Source organism: Bubalus bubalis, chromosome 2 (genome assembly GCF_019923935.1).
Source record: "Bubalus bubalis isolate 160015118507 breed Murrah chromosome 2, NDDB_SH_1, whole genome shotgun sequence".
NCBI lineage: Eukaryota > Metazoa > Chordata > Mammalia > Artiodactyla > Bovidae > Bubalus > Bubalus bubalis.
This window is the reverse complement of record NC_059158.1, coordinates 164,784,619-164,809,402: the sequence shown is the minus strand read 5'-3', so window position 1 is coordinate 164,809,402 and position 24,784 is coordinate 164,784,619. Positions and strand designations below refer to the sequence as shown.

Sequence of the window (24,784 nt, the reverse complement as noted above, 5' to 3'; positions counted from 1 at the left end):
CGGACTGATAGTCTGCCACCGCCAGTTTCCTCTGTCCCTGGGGATTTTCCAGGCAAGAATACTGGAGTGGGTTGCCATGCTCTCCCCCAGGGTATCTTCCCAACCCAGGGATCGAACCCAGGTCTCCTGCACTGCAGGCAGATTCTTTACCATCTGAGCCACCAGGGAAGCCCACAGATAACAATCAGTTCAGTTCAGTTCAGTTCAGTTGCTGTCATGTCCGACTCTTTGCGACCCCATGGACTGCAGCACACTAGGCCCCCCTGTCCATCACCAACTCTTGGAGTTTACTCAAACTCATGTCCATTGAGTCGGTGATGCCATCCAAACATCTCATCCTCCATTGTTCCCTTCTCCCACTGTCAATCTTTCCCAGAATCAGAGTCTTTTCAAATGAGTTAGTTCTTCACATCAGGTGGACAAAGTATTGGAGTTTCAGCTTCAGCCATCAGTCCTTCCAATGAACACCCAGGACTGATTTCCTTTAGGATGGACTGGTTGGATCTCCTTGCAGTCCAAGGGACTCTCAAGAGTCTTTTCCAACACCACAATTCAAAAGCATCAATTCTTTGGCGCTCAGCTTCCTTTATAGTCCAACTCTCACATCCATACATGACTACTGGAAAAACCATAGCCTTGACTAGACGGACCTTTGTTGGCAAAGTAATGTCTCTGCTTTTTAATACGCTATCTAGGTTGGTCATAACTTTTCTCCAAGGAGTAAGTGTCTTTTAATTTCATGGCTGCAGTCACCATCTGCAGTGATTTTGGAGCCCCTCAAAATAAAGTCTGTCACTGTTTCCACTGTTTCCCCATCTATTTTCCATGAAGTGATGGGACCAGATGCCATGATCTTATATCTGAGGTTATTTGGCCCCAGGTAAGTAGCAGGGAGGGAACGCAGCTCCACCCATCAACAGAAAATTGGATTAAAGATTTACTGAGTGAGGCCCTTTCTATCAGAACAAGACCCAATTTCCCTTTTAGTCAGTTTCTCCCATCAGGAAGCTTCCATAAGCCTCATCCTTCTCCATCAGAGAGCAGACAGACTGAAAACCACAGTCACAGAAATCTAACCAATCTGATCACAGGGATCACAGCCTTGTCTAACTCAATGAAACTATGAGCCATGCCATGTAGGGCCACCCAAGTCAGAACTTTTTGTGACCCCATGGACTGTAGCCTACCAGGCTCCTCCATCCATGGGACTTCCCAGGCAAGAAAACTGGAGTGAGTTGCCACTTCCTTCTCCAGGGGACCTTCTCAACCCAGGGATCGAACCCAGGTCTCCGGAGTTGCAGGCAGACGCTTTGCCACCTGAGCCATCAGGGAAGCCCTACAGATAACAATACGTGATGTTAAATTTGGTTCTTGTACTATTAAAGCAATCAACATATATAAAATGAAGCTAGAGTAAGTTATACCTTAACTTTATTGTGTTTTGTTTTTCACCACAGAAGTGCTTTTTAACTTGTGATTTATCAAGTCACACGATGTTCCATTATGTGAGTATGAAATTTGCTCAGTCATGTCCGACTCTTTGGACCCCATGGACTATACAGTCTATGGAATTCTCCAGGCCAGAATACTGGAGTGGGTACCTTTTTCCTTCTCCAGGGGATCTTCCCAACCCAGGGATCAAACCCAGGTCTCCCACATTGCAGACAGATTCTTTACCAACTGAGCCACAAGGGAAGCCTAAGAATACTGGAGTGGGTAGCCTATCTTTTCTCCAGCGGATCTTCCCAACCCAGGAATTGAACTGGGGTCTCCTGAATTGCACTAAAAGTGTTAATAAATTTCTCATTTAAAAAATTAGTTAGAAAAATGAGCTTGTCCACATTCTTAGTAGCACAGCTATCAGAATTCCAGATGGTTTTTAAATGGATATTTAGAACACATTAGGGTAAGTGTTATGTTTAGAGCTTGGGTGTTATTGAGTATTAGCCATGCCCTCCTCCAAGGGATCTTCCCAACCCAGGAATCGAACCCAGGTCTCCTACATTGCAGATTCTTTACCATCTGAGCCATCAGGGAAGTTTATGTATTTAGAGCTTGGATGTTCTTATTGAGGATTATTCAGTTTGAGATTCAACAGCAATGAGAACTTGCTTGGGCAGCCTTTCCTTATATTCAGGGAGAAAGTCCAGTCTGGGACATCTGGGTCCCAGCGAGGTACCTTCTCCCTGGCTCACAGCGGGGCCACTCATTCAGTTCCTGGATTCAAATGTTCCCTCAGCCACTTTTAGCTCTGACACCTTGAGCAAGTTACTTGACTTTTCTGTGCCTTAGTTTCCTTTTCAGTAATTTGGGGACAATGGTCTCTTCGTAGGTTTGCTGGAGGATTGAACCAATTTACGTAAAGTTCTAAAACAGTTTATGACCGGTATGTAGTAAATCCTCAACAGAGTGAACAAGGATTATTATTGACCTTAGAAAGCTCTCATTCTTTCTAAAGAATGGGCTTGAGTAAATATCTTTTGAATATACTTGGCAGCAGAGAGAATCATTTTCAGTGAACAGTTAAAATTATTTGGATATAATAACTTCTCTTCAAAGCCCAGGCATCCATTGTTCAAGAAGAAAATAAAAAGACAAAGGGGGAAAATTCCTGGCCAAGGGACAAGTTGGGAGGATTGTTTTAAAGCAGTCATTGTGTTCAGGTGGCCTGGCGGGCTACTATAAACAGGGAGGGAGGGAAGGAGGAAACCAGAACCCATTGTGGGCCCAGAAAATGGATGTCTTTTTAACTAAACAGATTGCTATCAGCCTCTCACAGCCGACTCTTATTCCTTTTTGCCTGGTCATTTCCTTTGCCGAGTGTCTGTAAGAACCACCCACTGGAGTGTTTCTCAGGATTATAGGTTTTTAGGTCAAACAGAAACCCAGGGAGCGCCTGACACAGCCCTGCACTCGCAGTTACATTATACACCGGCTGGATGACATGGACCCCGCTGCTGGTGTGTGTCGCATGGAGGCTGTTGTCCCCGAATCTGTGGAGATTCTCTTACAGTGTGGCCAGCAGCAACAAGGCATACAGGGTAAGAGCATGGCTCTGAAGTCCTGAAGCTTTCCTGTTGGGCTGAAGGCTGAGTGTAGGAAGCTCCCACCCCTCCAATTCATTTCAGAAGCTGGACCTGCGGGCCCCATTCGCCAGCATCCTTTGTCATCCTCAGCATCCACGATGGATGAGACACCGGAGCCCCCGGCCATGACTGTCCACCTCCTGGCCAACGCGGGGCAGGGCTTGCTTTTGCAGCAAACCTTGGACCGGCTCCTAGACTGCATTTGCCCAGATATCCGTCTCTTTCTCGTGTCCGAGCGGGCCAGTCCAGTGAAATACTACGACAAGTGCCACTCCAAGCGGTCACGCTTCCCGGGGATGTCTGTTCTGCTTTTCTTGCAGGAGAACCTAGGCGAGGAGAGGCTCTTCCGCGTGCTTGACTCCCTACAGCATTGGCCGTGGCAGTGCTACCCCACTCAGAACGCCCAGGGAAGACCCTGCCCCTACATTCTTGCCAATCAGGAATTCTACAGTCTGGACAGCCAGATGCCCATCTGGGGTGTGAGGCAGGTGCACTGTGGCACCGAGATCCTGAGAGTGACACTCTACTGCAGTTTTGATAACTACGAAGACGCCATCCGGCTCTACGCAATGATCCTGCAGAGAGAAGCCACCTTGCAAAAGAGCAACTTCTGTTTCTTCATGCTCTACTCCACTGAGACCTTTGCCCTGCAACTCTCCCTGAAGCAGCTGCCCCTCGGAACATCGGTGGACCCCAAAGAGGCTTCAGTGTTGCAGTTCAAGGTCCAGGAGATTGGCCAGTTAGTGCCTCTTCTACCCCATCCCTGTGTCCCCATCAGCCGCACCCGGTGGCAAACACAGGACTATGATGGCAACAAGATTCTGCTTCAGGTATGTCTGTTTGGTCTCTGTGATCTCTGGATGCCCATGTAGCCGTGTGATTTGACAGCCAAGAGATGAAGTAATGTCGTGGTTCTCAACCTTGTTTGAATACCAGGATCTCTGGGGAGATTTCAAACCTCCTCAGGTTATGACTTCACCCCAGATCAATTAGACTGGAATCTTTGGGGGCACCCAGGCTTGGGTAGTTTTTGAAAGCTCCTTGGATAATGCTAATATGTAACATAGCACAGTTGAGAGTCACTGATTTAATCAAATCCCCTCATCTGACAGAAGAGGAAGTTCAGATGTTGTGAGCTGGTAGCTTACACAAGTAGTTTGCAGTAGACTCAGACAACTTCCCATTTTTCAGATTTTTCTTTAACCATGTTCCTCAACTAGACACAAATATTTTGCCTACTCTTCTGGTTCAGAAATTTCATTAGTTCTTTCCATGTGAACCTAAGAAAGCTGAAGTTATAATTAAAGTTGGGAATGTTAATTAAGTATGTTGGGCTTCCCTAGTGGCTCAGTTATAAAGAATCTGCCAATCTCCTGCCAATGTAGGAGACGTGGGTTCGAGCCCTGGGTTGGGAAGATCTCATGGAGAAGGAAATGGCAACCCACTCCAGTATTCTTGCCTGGAGAATCCCATGGACAGAGGAGCATGGTGGGCTACAGTCCATGGAATCACAGAGAGTCAGACATGACTTAGTGACTAAAACAAAAACAACAACAAATGTTAAATATGCTGTCCTATTGACTTAACTTTTAAGTATCTTGCATCACTGTCAAAATTTACCCCAAATCAAGTTAGATGGTTAGAACCCTTCAAAATTGAGAAAAGCTTGAATTAAAAGATCTTCTGGTAAGCATCCTACTGAAAGCAAGCATAATTACAGTTACCACGTGTCATTTCTTATACTATATTATGTGGCAGTTGAACCTTGCCACTTCGTAGCACCATGATTTTTGAACCTTGGTTCCTTCGTTAGCACAATGAGGGTAGTATAACATCTTCCTAGAGGACAGGTTGTTATTTACTCTAAGTGACCTGACATTTATAAAGAGCTTAAGATAGTTCCCAGAAAGCAATTTTAGCTCTTATTGTTTATATTATGCCCTAAACTAAGTATTTCACTTTGATTATTTTATTTAGTCCTTCTTACAACCTAGGAAGTTTTACAAAAGGCAAAACCAAGGAGTAGAGGTACCAGTTACTTGCTCAAGACACAAGGTTAAGTGTTTACCTGGCTCTGAAACCAGGCAGTTAACCTCTGCAGTCCAGTACTCTGTGTAAGTGTGTGCAGGCAGGGAGGTGTACGTGATATTCACAGCAAAGTTTCTGTCCTTGAGAAATGGTCAGGAAGTGCTTTAAGACCTACTGGATAAGGTAAAAACAGGCTAGAAGATGAATTATCTTTCCCTTTGATTAATTTTGTTCTCCTCAGCTTTGAGTTATTAATAAAATATGAGTCATACTGATTCTATATGAAACGATCTCTAAATCCTTTACCTTCTCATTCACATAAGGCAGATAGGCACTGTTTCTGTTAGTTGCCTATTCACTAATTTGCAAGGCATCTAAAAATTTTCCTTCAGTCTTAGTTGATCTCCAGAATTCAAATCTCGCTGCCGAGCAAAAATATAATAAGTGTGTGCAGCAGGAGAGACATTTCTGTTTTAAAGGCTAACTGACATTTTTACTTCTGAATCATGGCTTATACAGCTTAGCTCCATTGGAAAGTTAGGTTGAATTTGGGGAGTGCAGAATAGTTTTTTGGATAAATGTCAATGAGGTTAGGCTTTTGCAAATGAAATGGGGAATTATCTTCTGGAAACTTTTATTTCTGGTGTCATATAAAAGTCCCCGAAGAATTCATGTACAAAGGATCGGATATAATACACTATATAAGGTAACACATTATAGCTACTTCACTCCTATAATGGGGTGAATTTTTCAGGATATGAAACCCATTGCAAACTTCCTTGTGGGGAGAGAGAATGAGGGGTAAATGTATTGGCTTTGTGTGTGTGTGTGTGTGTGTGTGCGCATGCATGTGTGTGCAAGCCTTAATTTTATTTCTTTTTTAAAATTAAAATTTTTTATCTTTATTTTTTATAAATTTATTTATCTTTTAATTGAAGGATAATTGCTTTACAGAATTTTGTTGTTTTCTGTCAAACATCAAGATGAATCAGCCATAGGTATACATATGTCCCCATCTCTTGAACCTCCCTCCCCATCCCACCCCTCTGAATTGTTACAGAGCCCCGGTCTGAGTTCCCTGAGTTATACAGCAAATTCCCATTGGCTATCTATTTTACATATGATAGTGCATATGCTTCCATGTTACTCTCTCCATATATTCCACCTTCTCCTTCCTTCCCTGCCCTGTGACCATAAGTCTGTTCTTACATTGTTTTTTGTGCGTAAGTAGCCTGGGTCTTAAGAAGGAGGCCGTGGAGCTGACTCTGAGCTCTGCTACTTCCCCAGATAGGCCACTGTGGTCAGCAGCTGGCTACCAGCAACTCTGAAGATGATCCATTTGAGTTCTTCACCCCACAAGGGTCCCCTAAAATTTCTGGACTTCACATCAGTTGTACCAACTTGGATCAGACTCTCTTCTCTCTCAAATGCACTCAGTCACTCACTCAGGGGAATGGGGTTGTGTGGATAGCTTAGTTCTGAGGCAGAGGCACTCCTCTCCTGCATCCTTAGGTTTTTTTCTGGACTCAGACTCTCTTGGGACTCCTTGGGGAGGGGGAACAAGAATTCCCAGGGAAGATCAGTGAGGGGACAAATTATGGGTAGCACAAATGACTGATGTCCACCACAGGAAAAAAATAATACAATGCAGGAGACCCGAGTTCGATCCCTGGGTCAGGAAGATCCCTTGGAGAAGGGAATAGCAACCCACTCCAGTATTCTTGCCTGGAGAACTCCATGGACAGAGGAGCCTGTTGGGCTACAGTCTATGAGGTCACAAAGAGACAGACATGACTGAGGGACTGAGCATGCATGAATGCATTTACAGGAGAGTCATAATCACAAGTTCACTTCTCCACATGTAACCCTTCCTCAGGGCCAGGATGGACGTGTGTTGAGGGGGTTGCAGGGGGTGGTTTGCTAGATCCAGTGAGGGTGGTGGGCAAAGCTTCCCCGAGGGGTGAGACCTGGCCCTGCCTGAGCTAGATAGCCCAGAAGGAAGTAGCCAGATGGAGACGAGAGGAAAGTGTTCTGAATGGAGGAGGTGATGGGTGAGAATGTGTAGAATAGCATTTTCTTAGCCATTATTTTCAGAAGCACCCTGTAGTCCCATGTGGCTGGAGAGAAGGGAGGGGGTTAGGGGAAGAGGATGGGAAGGTGGGCAGAGGCTACATCCTCAGGCACATGGTCAGCCACTGGGGGGTAAGCACCATGAGGACAGGGACCATTTTTGGTCCACTCCTGTATTCCCAGTACTTACAACAATGTCTGGCACATGGTAGACAAAACCATTCTTGGGTGAATGAGCAAAAGCCTTGCCAAGTAGCTTCTATTTTATCCTGACTATAATCAGCAGTCACTGATAGAGCCTCTGAATAGTAGTGACATGTACAATTTGCATTATAAGATCAAAACGGGGGATATACATGGAGGTGCTTTGTAAAGTGGAAACTGTAGTATAATTACTGTCTGTGTAAAAAGGATGCTGTGTGTCTCTCTGTGTCTTTTCCTACATGACCTCTTGTCAGTGCAGACCGTCTGATGCTTCTCAGAGCCTGGGATATGTGTTTTTGAGAGATTGATATTAGGGTACATAGTAGATGCTCAGTAATGAATGCATGTCTGAATACATGATCAGGAATGTCAGTGTTTATTCATTCACCAAGTACTTATTGAATGCATACCTTGGGCAACCCTATTCTCCACTTGGCAGTTTTCATCCTACAGTCTCACTCCTTAGTGGATGTATCTGTTGTTGGGTGTCTGACATAAATTAGGGAGGCTTCCCTGGTAGCTCAGCTGGTAAAGAATCTGACTGCAATGTAGAAGATCCCGGTTCAATTCCCGGGTTGGGAAGATCCCCTGGAGAAGGGATAGGCTACCCACTCCTTGAGCTTCCCTGGTGGCTCAGCTGGTAAAGAATCTGCCTGCAATGAGGGAGACCTAGGTTTGATCCCTAGGTTGGGGAGATTCCCTGGAGAAGGGAAGGGCTACCAGCTCCAGTATTCTCGCCTGGAGAATTCCACGGACTGTGTAGTTTATGGGGTTGCAAAGAGTCAGACATGACTGAGCGACTTTCACTCTCATAAATGTGGGGAAATTCTCAGTCATTATTGTTTCAAATATTTCTAGTATTTCATTCTCTCTCTCTTCTGGTATTTCCACTGTATGTCTATTACTCTTTTTGTAGTTGTCCCAGTTTTTAGGCTGTCCATTCTGATTTGTAGGTTTTGTTTCAGCCTGTTTTGTCCTCTCTGCTTTTCTTTTTCAAGGATTTTATTGATATGTCCTCTAGCTCAGAGATCATTTTCTCAGCTGTGTTTGGTCTACTAAGAAGCCCATTAAAGGCATTCTTTATTTCTGTTACAGTGTTTTTTTGTTTTTGTTTTTTAATCTTTTTGGTTCTTCTTTTAGGATTTCCATCTCTCTTTTCAGATTGCCATCTGTTCTTGCATGCTATTTATTTTATCCATTAGAGTCTTTAGTATATTAATCAGAATTATTTTAAATTACTGGCCTGATAATTCCAACATCCCTGCCACATCCGGTTCTGATACTTGCCCTGTCTTTTCACTGTGCCTTTTTACCTTTTGTAATGTCTTGTAATTTTTTCCCCTGATAGCCAGGATGATGTAGGAGACATAGGAACAGCTGTAAATAATGCTTTACTAATGTGGTGGCAAGGAGTTGGGGGAAGGGAGTCATTCTAAGATTAGGTCTCAGTCTTAATGAGTCTATGCCTTGAACTTCACAAGTGTTTACACGTTTTTTCTCTCCTCTTAGGTGGAAGAGAATGGCTAGAGTGGGCTAGAGTTGAATACTTCACTTCTCTCACATGAAAGGCTAGAGGAAGCTGGAGTTGGGTATTCCTCTTCCACGGGTCAGTTCAGTTCAGTTGCTCAGTCATGTCCGACTCTTTGTGACCCCATGGACCGCAGCACGCCAGGCTTCCCTGTCCATCACCAACTCCCGGAGTTTACCCAAACTCATGTCCATTGAGTCAGTGATGCCATCCAAACACCTCATCCTTTGTCATTCCCTTCTCCTCCTGCCCTCAATCTTTCCCAGAATTAGGGTCTTTTCAAATGAGTCAGCTCTTCGCATTAGGTGGCCAAAGTATTAGAGTTTCAGCTTCTGTAGGTCAGTTAGGCTATAATACACCAGCACGTTAGACTTGGGTTAACTAGTTTCCCTGGAAAGAAGGCCTTTTTTCTTTTTGGCCACACATGTGGGAACCATGCAGTTTTTTTTTTTCCCCCCTCAATGTAGGAGAAATCCTCTTGCTATTTCTTAGAATCACTTTTAGTAAGAGACAATATTATTTTCCCTGCATGATGTCAGATTTTCCTTAACAGCTTGATCATGTTTCAGTGATGCAGTCTCTTATTTCTCAAGTGTTTGGAGCCAAATGTGTGACAAATAATCTTCCTGTTCATCAAGGTATTTGCTAATGTTCCTTGAAACTCGAAAACACCTAGCTCTCAATCTGTAACATTTTACAAATATTTCTTAGAAAGATGTGCTCTAAATAATCAGAATCTCTACAAATGCATTTCAATTGCTTCTTTGGCAAGAGAAGCTTCATTTTCTCTCGAGATTTATCTCAATCACTCAGCATTATGTTTCTCCTGAAAATTCTTCACTCCAACTGTACAACCTGCATTTCTGTAGTAAAAATTTTGTACTTTCTTCTACCATATGGTCTAAGGACTTCTCTTAAAAAAGGAAAAGTTGATGTTCTCTCTCTTAAAGATTGCAGAAATGACCATCCATAGGATGGATGTCCTTCTGCAGTTTCTTGAAAAGACTTTGTATCCACTTAATGGCCAATAATTAGGGGACATACATTTCTAAACACAATTTGTTAGGCATTAAGCTTTATTTATTTATCCAACAGACATCTAGTGATTACTTACCACATGTTGGGCATTGTGCTAAGTACTGGAGATATAGTGATCAAGATGGTGTATAAAGTCCTAGCTCTTCCAGTTGGCAAAGTCTAGAAGAAGATCCAGAGAATTTGAGCATACAACTGCAGAATAGCATGGTGACTACTAGGATACGGAAAGTACAGGCTGCCAGGACAGCAAGTAGTATGATTAATGATGATGAGAGTAGCCAACTTATGTTTAGGAACACTATGTCCTGGGCACTGTTACAATTTAAACTTCTCAGCAACACTCTGACATTGGTACTTATTATCATCTCCTTCTATGTATGAGGAAACCAAGGTACAGAAAAATTAGGTAACTTGTCTAAAGTCCCACAACTAATAAGTGACAGAACCAATATTTAGGGGCACCTCTGATGGCTTCCCTGGTGGCCCATGGTAGAGAATCGACTTGCAGTGCAGGACACACCGGTTTGATCCCCAGGTCAGGAAGATCCCTTGGAGGAGGAAATGTCAACCCACTCCAGTATTCTTGCTTGGAGAATTCCTTGGACAGGAGCTTGGCAGGCTACATGGGATCGCAAAGAGTCAGACGCCACTGAGCGGCTTTCACTTTCACTTTCTTTTCTGGTCATTCAGTGGTAAAGAATCTGCCTGCCAATGCAGGAGACACAGGTTCAATCCCTGGTCCAGGAAGATCTCTGGAGAAGAAAATGGAACCCACACCAGTATTCTTGTCTGAAAAATCATGAACAAAGGATCTTGGCGGGTTATAGTCCAAAGGGTCACAAGGAGTCAGACGTGACTTACCGATTGAACAACAACCCAGATTCAGTGACACGGAGAAGGCTTCTAGGAGGAAATGATGTGTAAGCTTGGAGTTGACAAAAGGTAGGAGTTTTCAGGAAAAAGAGTCAGAGGTGACATATCCCAGACAGAGGAAATAATATACACAAACACTGGCATTAGGAAAGAACAAATAATGTTGCAAGAATTGAAAAAGGCTCAATTTTGACAAGAGGAAGAAGGGGTGAATTAAGCTGGAGTAAGAAAGGCCAGACTGTGAAGGGTATTTGTTGTTCAGTATATCAGGCATGTCTGACTCATTGTGACCCCATGGACTGAAGCATGCCAGGGTTCCCTGTCCTTCACTATCTCCTGGAGTTTGCTCAAACTCATGTCCATTGAGTTGATGATGCCACCCAACCATCTCATCCTCTGTTGCCCTCTTCTCCTCCTGCCTTCAATCTTTCCCAGCATCACGGTCTTTAATGAGACGGTTCTTCACATCAGGTGGCCAAAATACTGGAGCTTCAGCCTCAGCATAAGTCCTTCCAGTGGACATTCAGGGTTGATTTCCTGTAGGATTATCTGGTTTGATCTCTTTGCTGTCCAAGGGACTCTCAAGAGTCTTCTCCAGCACCACAATTTGAAAGCCTCAATTCTTCAGCGCTCAGTCTTCTTTATGGTCCAACTCGGAAAAACCATAGCTTTGACTATATAGATTTTTGTTGGCAAAGTGATATTTCTGTTTTTTAATACTCTGTCTAGGTTTGTTATAGCTTTTATTCCAAGGAGAAAGCATCTTTTAATTTCATGGCTGCAGTCACTGTCCACAATGATTTTGGAGCCTGAGAAAATAGTCTGTCATTGTTTCCATGGTTTCCCCATCTATTTGCTGTGAAGGGTATGAAAAATAAAGAAAGTGTTAGTTGTTCAGTTATTTCCGACTCTATGAGGCCCCATGGACTATTGCTCACCAAGCTCCTCTGTCCATGGAATTCTCCAGGCAAGAATACTGGAGTGGGTTACCATGTCCTTCTCCAGGGGATCTTCCCGACCCAGGGATTGAACCTGGGTTCCTATATTGCAGGCAGATTTTTTACCATCTGAGCCACCAGGGAAGCCCCGAAGGGTATGGTGGTCTATTTAAGGGATTTGATTTTATCTTAAGAAGAGCAGGGAGCCACTCGAAGCAGGAGGGTGACATGATAAAACTGTTTTCAAAGCTCCTCTGGTTGTAGAGTAGAGAATGGATTAGAGGGAGCCCAGGAGCACCCATGAGGTGTCCTGACAGATGGCAGTATTTCAACGAGTGATGCTGACATCTGCCCTAGGGTTAATGGCAGTGGACATGGAGGGGCAGGAAGACCTGAGAAGTCTTTGGAAGACAGAGTCCATGGGAATGGGTGACATGGAGGATGAGGAAGGGAAAATGAAGCTCTTGCTTGGCTAGTATGGAGCAAATGATGCCAGGTTCTATAAGAGGGAGAAGAGTTGGCAGAATAGATTTAGTGAGAGGAGGGTGATGAGTTCACCTTTGGACATGTTGAGTTTTAGGAGTTTGTGCCTGGATGACGGTTGGATAGATAAATCTGAAGCTTAAGAGATGGATCTGAACTATAATGACTTTCTGATGCCTTCATCAGTTAGATAATAGTTGAAGGCATGGGATTTAATGAGATTTTCCTGACAGAGTGTGCAGACTGAGAAGAGAAGATGGCCCAGGTTAGCACAGAAGAACTATGTCCTGTGATGAAACTGAGAGGGGTGGATGGAAAAAGAAAATCCAGAAGAATGTGTGGACATAGAAATTTAAGGAGAAATCTTCAAATATAAAGGAGAAAGTTCAGCCTTGTAAAATTCCAATAGAGTTGAGGTAAAAATTAGTGACATGGAGGCTCCTCTAGATTGCATAGTCTAATATCAATCCTGAACAATTTCTGAATGTGTAAATAGCCAGATTCCAGTTCCAGAAGAGAAAAACTATTGGATTAAAGAAAAAGGTAGAACATAATGTCCAGGAAGCAAAGGTGGCAGCTCATCCTGTTGAAGGACTGTACCTCTTACTTCTATTCAGTTCAACTGACTTTATTGAAAGTCTGCATGAGCACAGCATGGCAGAAGCCTGAGTATGATGTAATCTGTTCTTTGAAAGTGAAGTGAAGTCACTCAGTCGTGTCCGACTCTTTGCGACCTCATGGACTGTAGTCCACCAGGCTCCTCCATCCATGGGATTCTCCAGGCAAGAATACTGGAGTGAGTTGGCATTTCCTTCTCCAGGGGATCTTCCCGACCCAGGGATCGAACCCAGGTCTCCTTCATTGCAGGCAGACACTTTAACCTCTGAGCCACCAGGGAAGCTGTTCTTGGCACTTACTTAATGGAAAACATTAACTCTTCTCCTGTCCCATAGGTCCAGTTGAATCCAGGACTTGGTGTGAGGAATGGTGAGCCTCCTTTTCTGAATGGCACCTTGGGAGCTGACACTCTTCCCCATGGCTCCAGGCTGACCCCTGTCTCTGCAATCAGGACCCTAGAGTTGAGGAGTCGAAGGATTCGGGGCAGGAGGTTCAAGGTGGGCTCCGTGGAGCGGCCTGAGCCTGGTGGGCGGCCAGTGTCAGACGGTTCCGGTGACACCTGGTTGAAAAGCCCTGGTGGCTCAGCTCAGCCCAGCAGCCCAGCCACGGAATCCCAACCGCAACTGTCTTCTCTTCACCTCGAACCCGGGGCCAGAATGAAGGTCCTCGGCCGGGAAAACAGCTTCGAGAAGCTGGAGGTAGAGACCAATGTTGACACTGGATTCACTGTGGTCAGTTCTGAACCCAGGCCATCTTTTGCAAGTGGATTTCCAAGGAATCTTCAGACCCACTGGCCACCATCATGCTTGTCAACCTCTTTCTCAGGGTCAGCTGCTTCCAAAAACAACAGGATCTTTAAGGAAAGGGTTCACCCCCTGCCACTTGCTGGCCAAAGGGACCTTGGTGCTAAGAAGATACTCTCAAAATGTCCCCTTCCTCTGCCAGTCCAAGGTGAAGCAAAAGAAGGAGAAAAAGAATTCTTTATATAGCATAAGACGACTGTGGTTTTCTAAAACTCGAGATCAAATAGGATGTTCTAGAAATGCAGCAGTGACCCAGAATCAGCCTGTTTCTTGTTCATCTGAGGGGGCCTGAATGTGAGCCATGCATCGATCTGCATCACTTTTATTTCAAATGTTCCAAGTCTAGTGGCGCTGTGTGGTGTTGATGAGTGGTTTTTATTCGCTGTCGTGGTCCTGAGGGAATGCAGCCAACACACAGGGAAAAAGCCCAATGGCTCACATCCTTGGGGACACTCTAACCCAGCTGGGTGTGTTGAGTTCAGCCTCTATCAGGATAATTGCATTGTATGCAAATGAGTCAGATGTGTTATGCAATGCTGATTAGTGACTGTAATTTGGTTTTAATTTTTACTTGGGTTGCATAGCTCATGCCCCCGGGACAGCATTGGACTATTTATTCTTTAGTGTTTTTTTAATTTTTATGTGACCTCATTCGGTAACTAGGCCCTGTTCACCACGAACCCCCCAGTGATTTTTGCCTTGTAAGTTGTTTGCATCTGGAATGAGTTAACATGCAAAATGTTTTGAAAATTGCAAACATTTTTTTTTTCCCTGTTTAATGAGCAGCAACCCTGGAAGCCAAAAAAAATCAGGTTAAAAGTGAAAGCTAGGCTCCAGGGTTTTCTCACTTCTCCATTTCTTGTTTGTTTCTGTACTACTCTAGTGGGGCCAGTGGTTCATATAATTAAGCAGAGCAGAGTGGAATGTGACTGGATGATTCGAAATCTCCACCGAGTGTGGCAGGAAGATTGCATTGGTTTCGTCACTAGAGCAGGACTTGGGTTCTTTTGGCCATGTACAAATGGCTAAATTCCTTTCTAATTCTCATTCATTCATTTATGCATTCACTGATGCAGCAAATTGTATCAAACACCTCCCTTTGAATAAGACATTGACATGGTGCACATAGGTTCTGTGGCCATCAAACCCAAAACTTGTTTATGGTTTTGCCTTATGATAAATCCATTCTATCAGCTTTTAAGAACATGTTGGAGTGCAAACATTTCCCTGGGAAACATTTCCACAATCGATACCACACTTGCTGCATCAGATTGTATAAAGAACCCGTAGCTGAAGATTGGGCATGCTGTGAACTGCAATTCTAATCATAATGGACAAATACTTAATTGCTCACATGGTGTCTTGTTTGATTGGGTTGATACTCACATGTTCAAAAACACCTGAGGTCTGTGTGTTTCAGTTAATTTATAAGGTTATTTTATTCCAAGAACTTCATTTTCCAAAACAGATGATAAGTGACTATAAATGCTGATTTAATCGCTGGATCTTTTGAAGACCCTAACACTTACTACACCCATTTGCAGAGAAGGGTGAGTTCAGACTTGAGGATGAATCTCATGGTAGCGAGACTGGACTGGGTTTATGTGCTCTGTCTGTCTAAAAGAGTAGAAATGGAAGACAGCTGCAAATGGACAAAGACAAGACTTATAAATGGATTTTTGTCCTTACACTATCAATATATTCTCATCCCCATCTTTTTCTTTCCCTCAGATTAGAGTTAGATCTTAGAATGTGGAATGAAGAACTTTCAGTATAGTTTTCTATAATAGGTGTTTAAAAAAAATTAGTCTTATTTAAACTGAACTGTTGAGCTGCCTTGAAAAGCACAGCAGGAAGTTTTGAGGTTTCTTTCTGGCTTTTTTGAGGTTATCTAATTCCTTTAGCATAATACATGTGTAAGAATAGAAGTACATGGAAATCATGAAGAACATTGAGGAATTTGAATGATGACTTGTAAAATAAGAGTGTGCTTGTAAAGTGTCACCTTCTCTATCCTCCTGCTCATGACAGGAATTCAATTTACCACGTGATAGGAGAGAAGTACCAGTGGGTGGATGAGAAAGGCCCAAATTTGGGTCTTAGTTTTAAAATTTGCTGTGTATATGTGACCTTAAACCTTTGCTCTTCTGTTGCCTTATCTTCTGCACCAAGGTTGTTAGAAAAATCAACATTTGCATATGCAAGCATTTGGATATTGTTAAACACTGTAAACATGTAAGATATTATAATTTCAAATGATCCTTCATACCCATATTTTTAAATGTATTAACAATAAAGGATTTTTAAAAAACAACCTTTAGTAAAAGCAATGATAAAAGGAAAAAAGAAAATCCAGTTCTCTCATATTTTTGCAATATGTGTCATTTTTGTTTATATATCTGGAGGAAAATTATAGGATCAAATATATCCTAAAAGTTCAAAAGAAATTACATATAACAAGAGATAAACTATGAACTAGTCTAATCCAATTTATCAAATTATCCAGATTCTTTACTTACTTGTACTGTATTTCTTGAAATGTAAAATGTATCATGAGGGACTTATGATGATCAGATAATTTTATATTTTTTATAGGTATATTAAAACTCAGTTGCATTTCAGTTGTTTGGCTCTTTTTAACCCCCATAGTATTCACATTTTTTTGCAAGCATTATTTGGATATTGCTAAACATTAATAGAAATGGTAACATTTGGAAGCTTGCAAATGTGTTTGTTAGAGGAAGTTGTCGTTTAGTTACTGAGTCCATGGACTGTAGCCCGCCAAGCTCCTCTGTCCATGGACTAATCCAGGCAAGAATACTGGAGTAGGGTGCCATTGTCTTCTTCAGGCAATATTCCCAACCCAGGAATTGAACCTGCATCTTCTGCACTGCAGGTGGATTCTTTACCACTTTACCTAACAGGGAAGCCTGTTAGGGGGAGTAGAGAGGGAAGGAGAGGGACACACCTTGATTGACGAAAGTAAGTGAGCAAGGGTCTCAGCTGCACCCCATCTGTCCTTGGCTCTGACAGTGTCACAGAATCCAAGCCTGTACTGCTGGCCACATGACAGACCAATAAATCCAGAGACAAATTATTGACGCAAGGAATAGTGATATTATTCAGAAGCTGAGATGATGGTGGACAAGTGTCCCAAAGAACCATCTTACCTGGGTTTTGGATGCTAGTTTCTTTTATAGAACAAAGGTGGGGGCAGAGGTGAGGATGTAAAGTAAAAAGGGTGATCAGATCAGATCAGTCGCTCAGTTGTGTCCGACTCTTTGCGACCCCATGAATCACAGCACGCCAGGCCTCCCTGTCCATCACCTACTCCCAGAGTTCAATGAAACTCACGTCCATCGAGTCAGTGATGCCATATGTTGTTGCAAACATTTCCTGGTTCTGGGGACTAGAGGGGATGTATTCATTTCTTTCTTCCTGCAGTCATTCTTAGGTGGGCTTGGTCAGGAGGTTTCCTGTGAACTGAGCAAAGATGTTTTAAGTTTAACATTAAGGCACAGGAGATGGGGTTCCTAGAGATGGGCCATTATGCATACCTTAAGCTATAGGCAACATTCCTTTGTAGCAATTAACTTGTAGAAAAAGCGATACAAAGGTTAGAATAAAAGAAACAGATCCAATGTGGAGTCAGATTTGTTCTTTATTACAGCGGAGCTTTGTGGAACTGACCTTGGTCCTTTCACCACTGACAACAACCCAATTACACATGGGAGGTGCTGGAGGCAGGGGTGGGAGGAGGTGAAAACCCCTTCCTTCCTCCCAGATAGAGATTCAGAAAGGGGAGGGAAAGGGGAGAGAAAAGAATGGGTACAGACCCATTGTCTGTTAATTGGAAACTCCTAACTTTCATTTCCTTGTTATAAAACCTAGTCAGAAATTCCTGGGATAACTTAACCTTAACCCTGGATGCCTTTCTTTCTTTTTTTGACTGCCCAGGGGCTTCTCTAGTTGCAGAACCTGGGCTCAGTTGTGCCACGGAATGTGAGATCTTAGTGCAGCGGCCAGGGATCAAACCTGCATTCCCTCCACTGGACTGAGTACCTCCTGGCTTGGTGGCTCAGATGGTGAAGAATCTACCTGCAATGCATAGGTCATAAGTTCAGTCTCTGGGTCGGGAAGATCCCCTAGAGAAGGGAATGTCTACCCACTCCAATTCTCTTGTCTGGAGAATTCCATGCACAGAGGAGCCTGGCGGGCTACAGTCCATGGGTCACAAAGAGTTGGACATGACTGAGCGACTAACAATGCATTGGAAGGCAGATTTTTTTTTTTTTTTTTAGAGTTTTGGCTTTTTATTTTTAAAATTTTATTATTATTATTATTACTTTTTTTACTTTACAATATTGTATTGGTTTTGCCATACATCAACATGCATTTGCCATGGGTGGAAGGCAGATTCTTAACCACTGGACCACCAGGGAAGTCCCCCCCGCCCCCCCGCCCCTGGCTATCTTTCTTGTCTTATCTAAGCCACAGTGTGTGGATTTTTCCCCTCCCTTTGCTTTTCTTTCTTTCCCCGTACCCCTCCCTTTTCATTCCTTTGTCTTTCTTTTCCTTCTTTTCTCTTCCTTCTGTCTTTTCCTCCCTCTGTGTTTCTGTGGGGGTGTGAATTTGATACTCTCTTCATTCTTCACTCTGTTTAAAATACTTCGTCTTTGCAGCATTTCCCAAGATTCCTCAGGGGTTGACCTATAGCTAGAACTTCTGACAGCTTGCCTTGGCTCAGCTTGGAGAGGATTAGATGGAAGGTTTACTTTTTCTCTGAGGACATTCTCTCCACCTTCCCGTTCATTGCTGGGATCCTGCTCTGGGGCTGTTCCACCTGCATCACTTAGAAATGAGCCTGTCTCTCCTCCCATGGCTCGCTCCTTCCTTTCACATCTCTCCAACCTTTCTCTGAGGTCTGAAGATATTTCCTGAGCATTTCTCACAATTAGCATTTTAAAATATTGTCCATCATTTGTGACAGGAAAACAAAAGGCGCTTATGGCTCCAGAGAGCACATAATGAGGATTTATGAAAAGTTGAGAAGTCTAGTTATTCCAGAGAATTTATCTGACACAATAAGGTCTCTGCTTAGCATGAACAAGGTATCCTATTTGAAGATTGCATTTGCCAGAGGTGATTCTGAGGTTTTTAAGAACAATAATTGTAAAGAAGAGCAATAATACTAAATCTTGAATTGATGATGACTGACTTAAGAACTTCCTTCCTAGGTGGGAGTTTCTTGCCTATGTATTTCCCGCTTTACACCAAGCCTGTAAGGTAGGTGCTACAATGATCCCCATTTCACAGATGAGAAAACCAAAGTACAGAGAGGTCAAGAGCCTAAATCAGGAAGGGAGATCTCTGTTTCCATGTGATGCCTCCCTGCCTCCACACCTTGTGTCCTGACAACTGGCATGCTGCCCTGGTTTCCTCCTTACACGCCCCAGACCTGCCCTGGTGGGCTCCATCTTGTCCTGTAGGTCTTAGGGTCCATGCCCTGTCAAGACAGGCCTGACTAGATGATACCCTATTAAACCATCCTGGGCACCAGACGCTGCTGCGGTCCTAGGATTGTGGTTGATGCATGCTAATGTCTATTATAAATCATAGTCCTTTTTATATCCATTTTCATGGGACAGCATTTGCATCTTGCAATTTTCTCTTGCTTTATGCAATGGTCTAAATTACGAAGCCAAGTGTGACTGAATCTTAGCAGGACTGGACTTTTTAGTGGGGTGTGTGAACGCTTCCCTTGTTTTCCACTAGAGCATTAATCTGCCAGTAGAGGGCACTGTTGTGATACAATCGAATGACTGCAGGGGGCCTCTCCAAGCTTTTCCCCTCTGCTTCAATGCAAGAGAGTACAACATAGATATTTTTAAATTAATTTATATTCAGGAAATTTCCCCATAGGCGTCTCAGCAGGAGGTAGAGCCCACCTGAAACACTTTCCATCCTTGCATCCCTAGAGGTAGTCACGACGCCAATCTGGTGTTCTCCCCTGGAGGTTTGATGTGGAAAAACTCCTTTAGGCTCGGGGGTGATGGGCAGAAGTCCCAGGGAGAAGTGATGTCAGCCTTTGGCTTTTGGGCTCATACCCCACACTGGTCCAGAGGCCCGATTTTGGTTGTGATTCATCCTCCTTTTGTTCTTTTGCATTTTTGGAGTCAGTTCTCCCAGCCTTCTGATAAATCTGTTTTCAGCTTGAATCAGTTACAATCAGTTCTGTTCTTGCACCAAATAACAGAGTGAAATCGAGTGAGACAGAGTGAGATCGGGGTTTGGGTCAAGCACAAAATTGGGGCACATCGTTAGGGAATTGTGTTTTCAAAGGGATAAACAAAGCTGTTTAAAACCGGTCGTTTGGGGGTTCAGTGCCTCTTTGAAGTTCTCTTGGCTTTGATTCTTTTGATTCTTTTCGTTTGGGATTGCTTCTTTCTTCTCCCTCACGGCTGGGACAGTAAGAAGACCCCCCCCCCCCCTCCTTTAGCAGGCTAAGAAGGAAGCAGCAGGGGACTCACTGGGGGAGCAGAGTCACTTCTGAGACTTAGGTCTGCCTCTAGACTTGTCTAGGGACGATGAAATGAAGCCTATGTGCTACATGTGGTCTGGCTTAGGTCACCAGGAGGACAGGGCCTCCAGTTAGTTAGAGCCGTTTGGCTTATAAGCAAGAGAGACTGAGAACTTAGTTAAACAAAAAAGAGAAAGAAGGAAAGCTACTGGATCCTTTAACTCAAAGTTTGCCTCAGAGAACCGTAGCCCCACGGTCACATTCCACCAGCAAAGCCTCCTAGTGGAAAGACCAAGTCTTTTCTCGGAGTTCCAGAGAAGATTCTCTGATTGGTCTGGCCTGAGTCACATGTCCATACTTGGATCAATCACTGCGCCCAGATGATGGGATTCTCTGATTGGTGAGGCTGTGGCTCCGTACCTATTTCTGTGAATGAGATCTGGGGGGACACAAGAGGAGGAGTTAGCCCCACTGGAACAAAATTTTCAAGTTTATTGACTATGCCAAAGCCTTTGACTGTGTGGATCACAACAAACTCTGGAAAATTCTTCAAGAGATGGGAATACCAGACCACCTGACCTGCCTCTTGAAAAATCTGTATGCGGGTCAGGAGGCAACAGTTAGAACTGGACATGAAACAACAGACCGGTTCCAAATAGGAAAAGGAGTATGTCAAGGCTGTATATTGTCACCCTGCTTATTTAACTTAGATGCAGAGTACATCATGAGAAATGCTGGGCTGGGTGAAGCACAAGCTGGAATCAAGATTGCCAGGGGAAATATCAATAACCTCAGATATGCAGATGACACCACCTTTATGGCAGAAAGTGAAGAAGAACTAAAGAGCCTCTTGATGAAAGTGAAAGAGGGGAGTGAAAAAGTTGACTTAAAACTCAACATTCTGAAAACTAAGATTAGAGCATCTGGTCCTATCGCTTCATGGGAAATAGATGGGGAAACAATGGAAACAGTGAAAGACTTTATTTGGGGGGGGGCTCCTAAAATCACTACAGATGGTGATTGCAGCCATGAAATTAAAAGATGCTTACTCCTTGGAAGAAAAGTTATGACCAACCTAGACAGCATATTAAAAAGCAGAGACATTACTTTGCAACAAAGGTCCATCCAGTCAAGGCTATGGTTTTTCCAGTGGTCATGTATGGATGTGAGAGTTGGACTATAAAGAAAGCTGAGGGCGAAAGAATTGATGCTTTTGAACTGTGGTGTTGGAAAAGACTCTTGAGAGTCCCTTGGACTGCAAGGAGATCCAACCAGTCCATTCTAAAGGAAATCAGTCCTGAATATTTATTGGAAGGACTGATGTTGAAGCTGAAACTCCAATACTTTGGTCACCTGATGGGAAGCACTGAGTCATTGGAAAAGACCCTGATGCTGGGAAAGATTGAAGGTGGGAGGAAAAGAAGATGACAGAGGATGAGATGGTTGGATGGCATCACTGACTCAATGGACATGAGTTTGAGTGGGCTCCGGGAGTTGGTGATGGACAGGGAGGCCTGGCATGCTGCAGTCCGTGGGGTCTCAAAGAGTCAGACACGACTGAGTGACTGAACAGAAAATGTGGGTTCCCGTAGGAAAGGGACTTTTTATTTATCAGAAATATTGAGAAGAGATGTTGGCAGACAATAGAAGCAGATGTCCTCTGCTGACTGCAGCTGTAGCTGGTAAGGAAGGAACACCTTCTGTGTGGTCTCTGTGAGCAGAAATCTGGATGTAGCTCCTAGATGCTTTTCCTTGCCACGAACCTAGTTTTTTTATTTTTTTAAATAAAATCAATCTGGGGATAATTTTTTTAAATTAATTTATTTTATTTGATTGTGTTGAATCTTAGGTGCAGCCCACAGGCTCTTTGTTGTAGCATTGGTTGGGGGCTGGTGGTGGTGGGTGGGGGTGGGGGCTTCTCTAGTTGTGGTGTGTGGGCCTTGTTACCCCATACATGTGGGATCTTAGTTCCCTGCATTGGAAGGCAGATTCTTAATCGCTGGACCACCAAGGAAGTCCCAAAACACATAGTTTTGACAGCGTGAGACCTTTTAGCATCTGGCTTCCATCAGCCCATTTTGTTTTCTTTTAAAACCTGTATTACTTTCCTAGAGTTGTTTAACAAATGACCATAAACATCATGGTGTAAAACAACAGAAAGTTATTCTATCACAGCTCCAGAAGCAGTTGTCAGAAATCAAGGTCAGACATGGGGCTGCTCTGCATCCAGGGACACATCGAGAATCCCTCTCTGCCCTGTCCAGCATCTCCAGGTGTTCCTTGGCTGTGGTTGCAAAACTCTCATCTCTGCCTTCATGTCCACGTTACCTTCTTCTCTTCTTTATGTCTCCCTATGTCTCTTATCGGAGAAGGCAATGGCAACCCACTCCAGTACTCTTGCCTGGAAAATCCCATGGATGGAGGAGCCTGGTAGGCTGCAGTCCATGGGGTCACTAGGAGTCAGACACGACTGAGTGACTTCACTTTCACTTTTCACTTTCATGCATTGGAGAAGGAAATGGCAACCCACTCCAGTGTTCTTGCCTGGAGAATCCCAGGGACGGGGGAGCCTAGTGGGCTGCCGTCTATGGGGTTGCACAGAGTCGGACACGACTGAAGCGACTTAGCAGCAACAGCATGTCTCTTATAGTGACACTTGACATTGGATTTCAGCACCCTTTCACCCTATACATAATTCAGGATGATCTCCTCTCAAGTTCTTTAACTTAATTACATCTGTAAAGACCCTTTTTCCAAAGAAGGTCACATTTACAGGTGCTGGGAGTTAGGAGATGGACACGCCTTTTGGGCGGACCACCGTTTGATCCACTGTAGAGCCCCTACAATGACATGGTTTACTTTGTTCTGGTTTAGTTATCTATTTGTATTGTCTGTCACTCTACTTTAGCCCACATTTCCGTCTCTGTCTCTCTCTCTCACACACACAGGCACTCATATACACACACAAATATAACCTCCGTCGGAGTTAGGACCTGTCATCTTTGTGACTGTAGTCATAAGACCTAAAACAGTACCTGAACCAGAGTGGACAGTGAGTGTTAGTTGATTGAATAAAAGGATGAAAGAGTCGCTTTTCTTGGATTGTGTCCTGTTACCATGGGGGCAGAAGGAAAAGGGACAACAGAGGATGAGATGGCTGGATGGCATCACCAACTTGATGGACATGAGTTTCAGTAAACTCCGGGAGTTGGTGATGGACAGGCAGGCCTGGTGTGCTGCGATTCATGGGGTCACAAAGAGTCGGACATGACTGAGCAACTGAACTGAACTGGAACTGGACCATGCCATCCATGTATTTAGTGAGCTCCTAACCCACTGCATTCATGCTGGCATGTATCGATCTCCGTCTTCCATTTTAAAATTATTTATTTATTTTTGGCTGCACTGTGTCTTCTCTTTCGCGTGGCCTTTTTCTAATTGTGCCGAGTGGGGGCTCCTCTTCCTTGCACTGTGTGGGCTTCTCGTTGCATTGGCGTCTCTTGTTGTGGAGCATGGGCTCTAGGCACTCGGGTTTCAGTAGTTGTGGCTCCCCAGAGCTAAAGCACAGGCTCAGTTGTGGTGGCGCGTAGGCTCAGTTGCTCCGTGGCGCACGGGATCTTCCCAGACCAGGGATTGAACCAGTGTCCCCTGCATAGGCAGGTAGATTCTTATCCACTGTGCCACCAGGGAAGTCCCTTCAATTTTCATATGTACTCTCGGAGGGCTGTTTTTTTTTGTTTTTTTTTTTTTAATAATTCTGGGTGAATGCTTCTGCCCTTTAATTCAGAGCAACAGAATTTATGTGCCAAGTGATGAGCTAGATGCCGCCCTAGGAGTTAATAGTAGATAAAGACATGTAGAAATACATATTGCCTAAATTTAGCCTTATTATAATTACCAGTCCCACTGTAAACAATATTGACTTTTCCCCCTCCTCTCAATATTTGTCTCATCTCAAATTATAGATTAAGCTAGCAGTCCTTGGGCCATGTGTGCTCAGAGTCTTTAAGTGTTTTTTTGATTTAACTCTCCTTTTTCAAGTCAGTCACCTCCCTCAATTTTTATTTCCTTAACTCAGCACTTAACAGCTGAGACATGAAAAAGAGGCTTTAGCTGGACTCCAAATTGCTTCTAATAGATTGAAAAGTAGGAGGCTAAATCTTATTTTTGACTGCCTTAGTCTATTTTTTTTTTAAATTATAATTAACATGCTTTGCCACCCAAGCAGTTCCCAGCACCTACTGGGAAGAAGTATGAATGGAGTAATTTCTCTTGAGAAACTTTCCAGACACAGAGATAATTGAGTGGCAGCAGTGATGCCCCCACAGCTTTGCAGGTTGGTGTGTGACCACCGTACGCACATGGAGGGTTTTGAAACGTCTTCTCAATAAATCTCCTTTGAGCCCCTACCTCCAAGCAGCACAGGGCTAGACACTTAGGAAATATTTGCCTGGTTTGGGACTGAAGGGGTTAGAATTGATTCTTGCAGTTTTCTCATGAGAGAAAAGTTCTCACATTTTTGAAGAAAGTAGTCAGTGTACACTAGAGAACCAGGCTTCAATTAAATACGTTGCACATTGCTGTGCTAAATGAGC

The 24,784-nt window shown here is 43.7% G+C and overlaps 1 protein-coding gene across 1 annotated transcript; it reads left to right on the top strand.

Moving 5' to 3' along the window:
* Positions 1–2,718: 2,718 nt before the first annotated feature.
* On the top strand, positions 2,719–16,561 carry FAM124B (family with sequence similarity 124 member B). Its single transcript, XM_045164604.1, has 2 exons — positions 2,719–3,916; positions 13,202–16,561. Exons 1-2 carry the CDS (start codon positions 3,185–3,187, stop codon positions 13,853–13,855), a joined length of 1,386 nt encoding a protein of 461 aa, XP_045020539.1. The 5' UTR covers positions 2,719–3,184; the 3' UTR covers positions 13,856–16,561.
* The last annotated feature ends 8,223 nt before the right edge of the window (positions 16,562–24,784 follow it).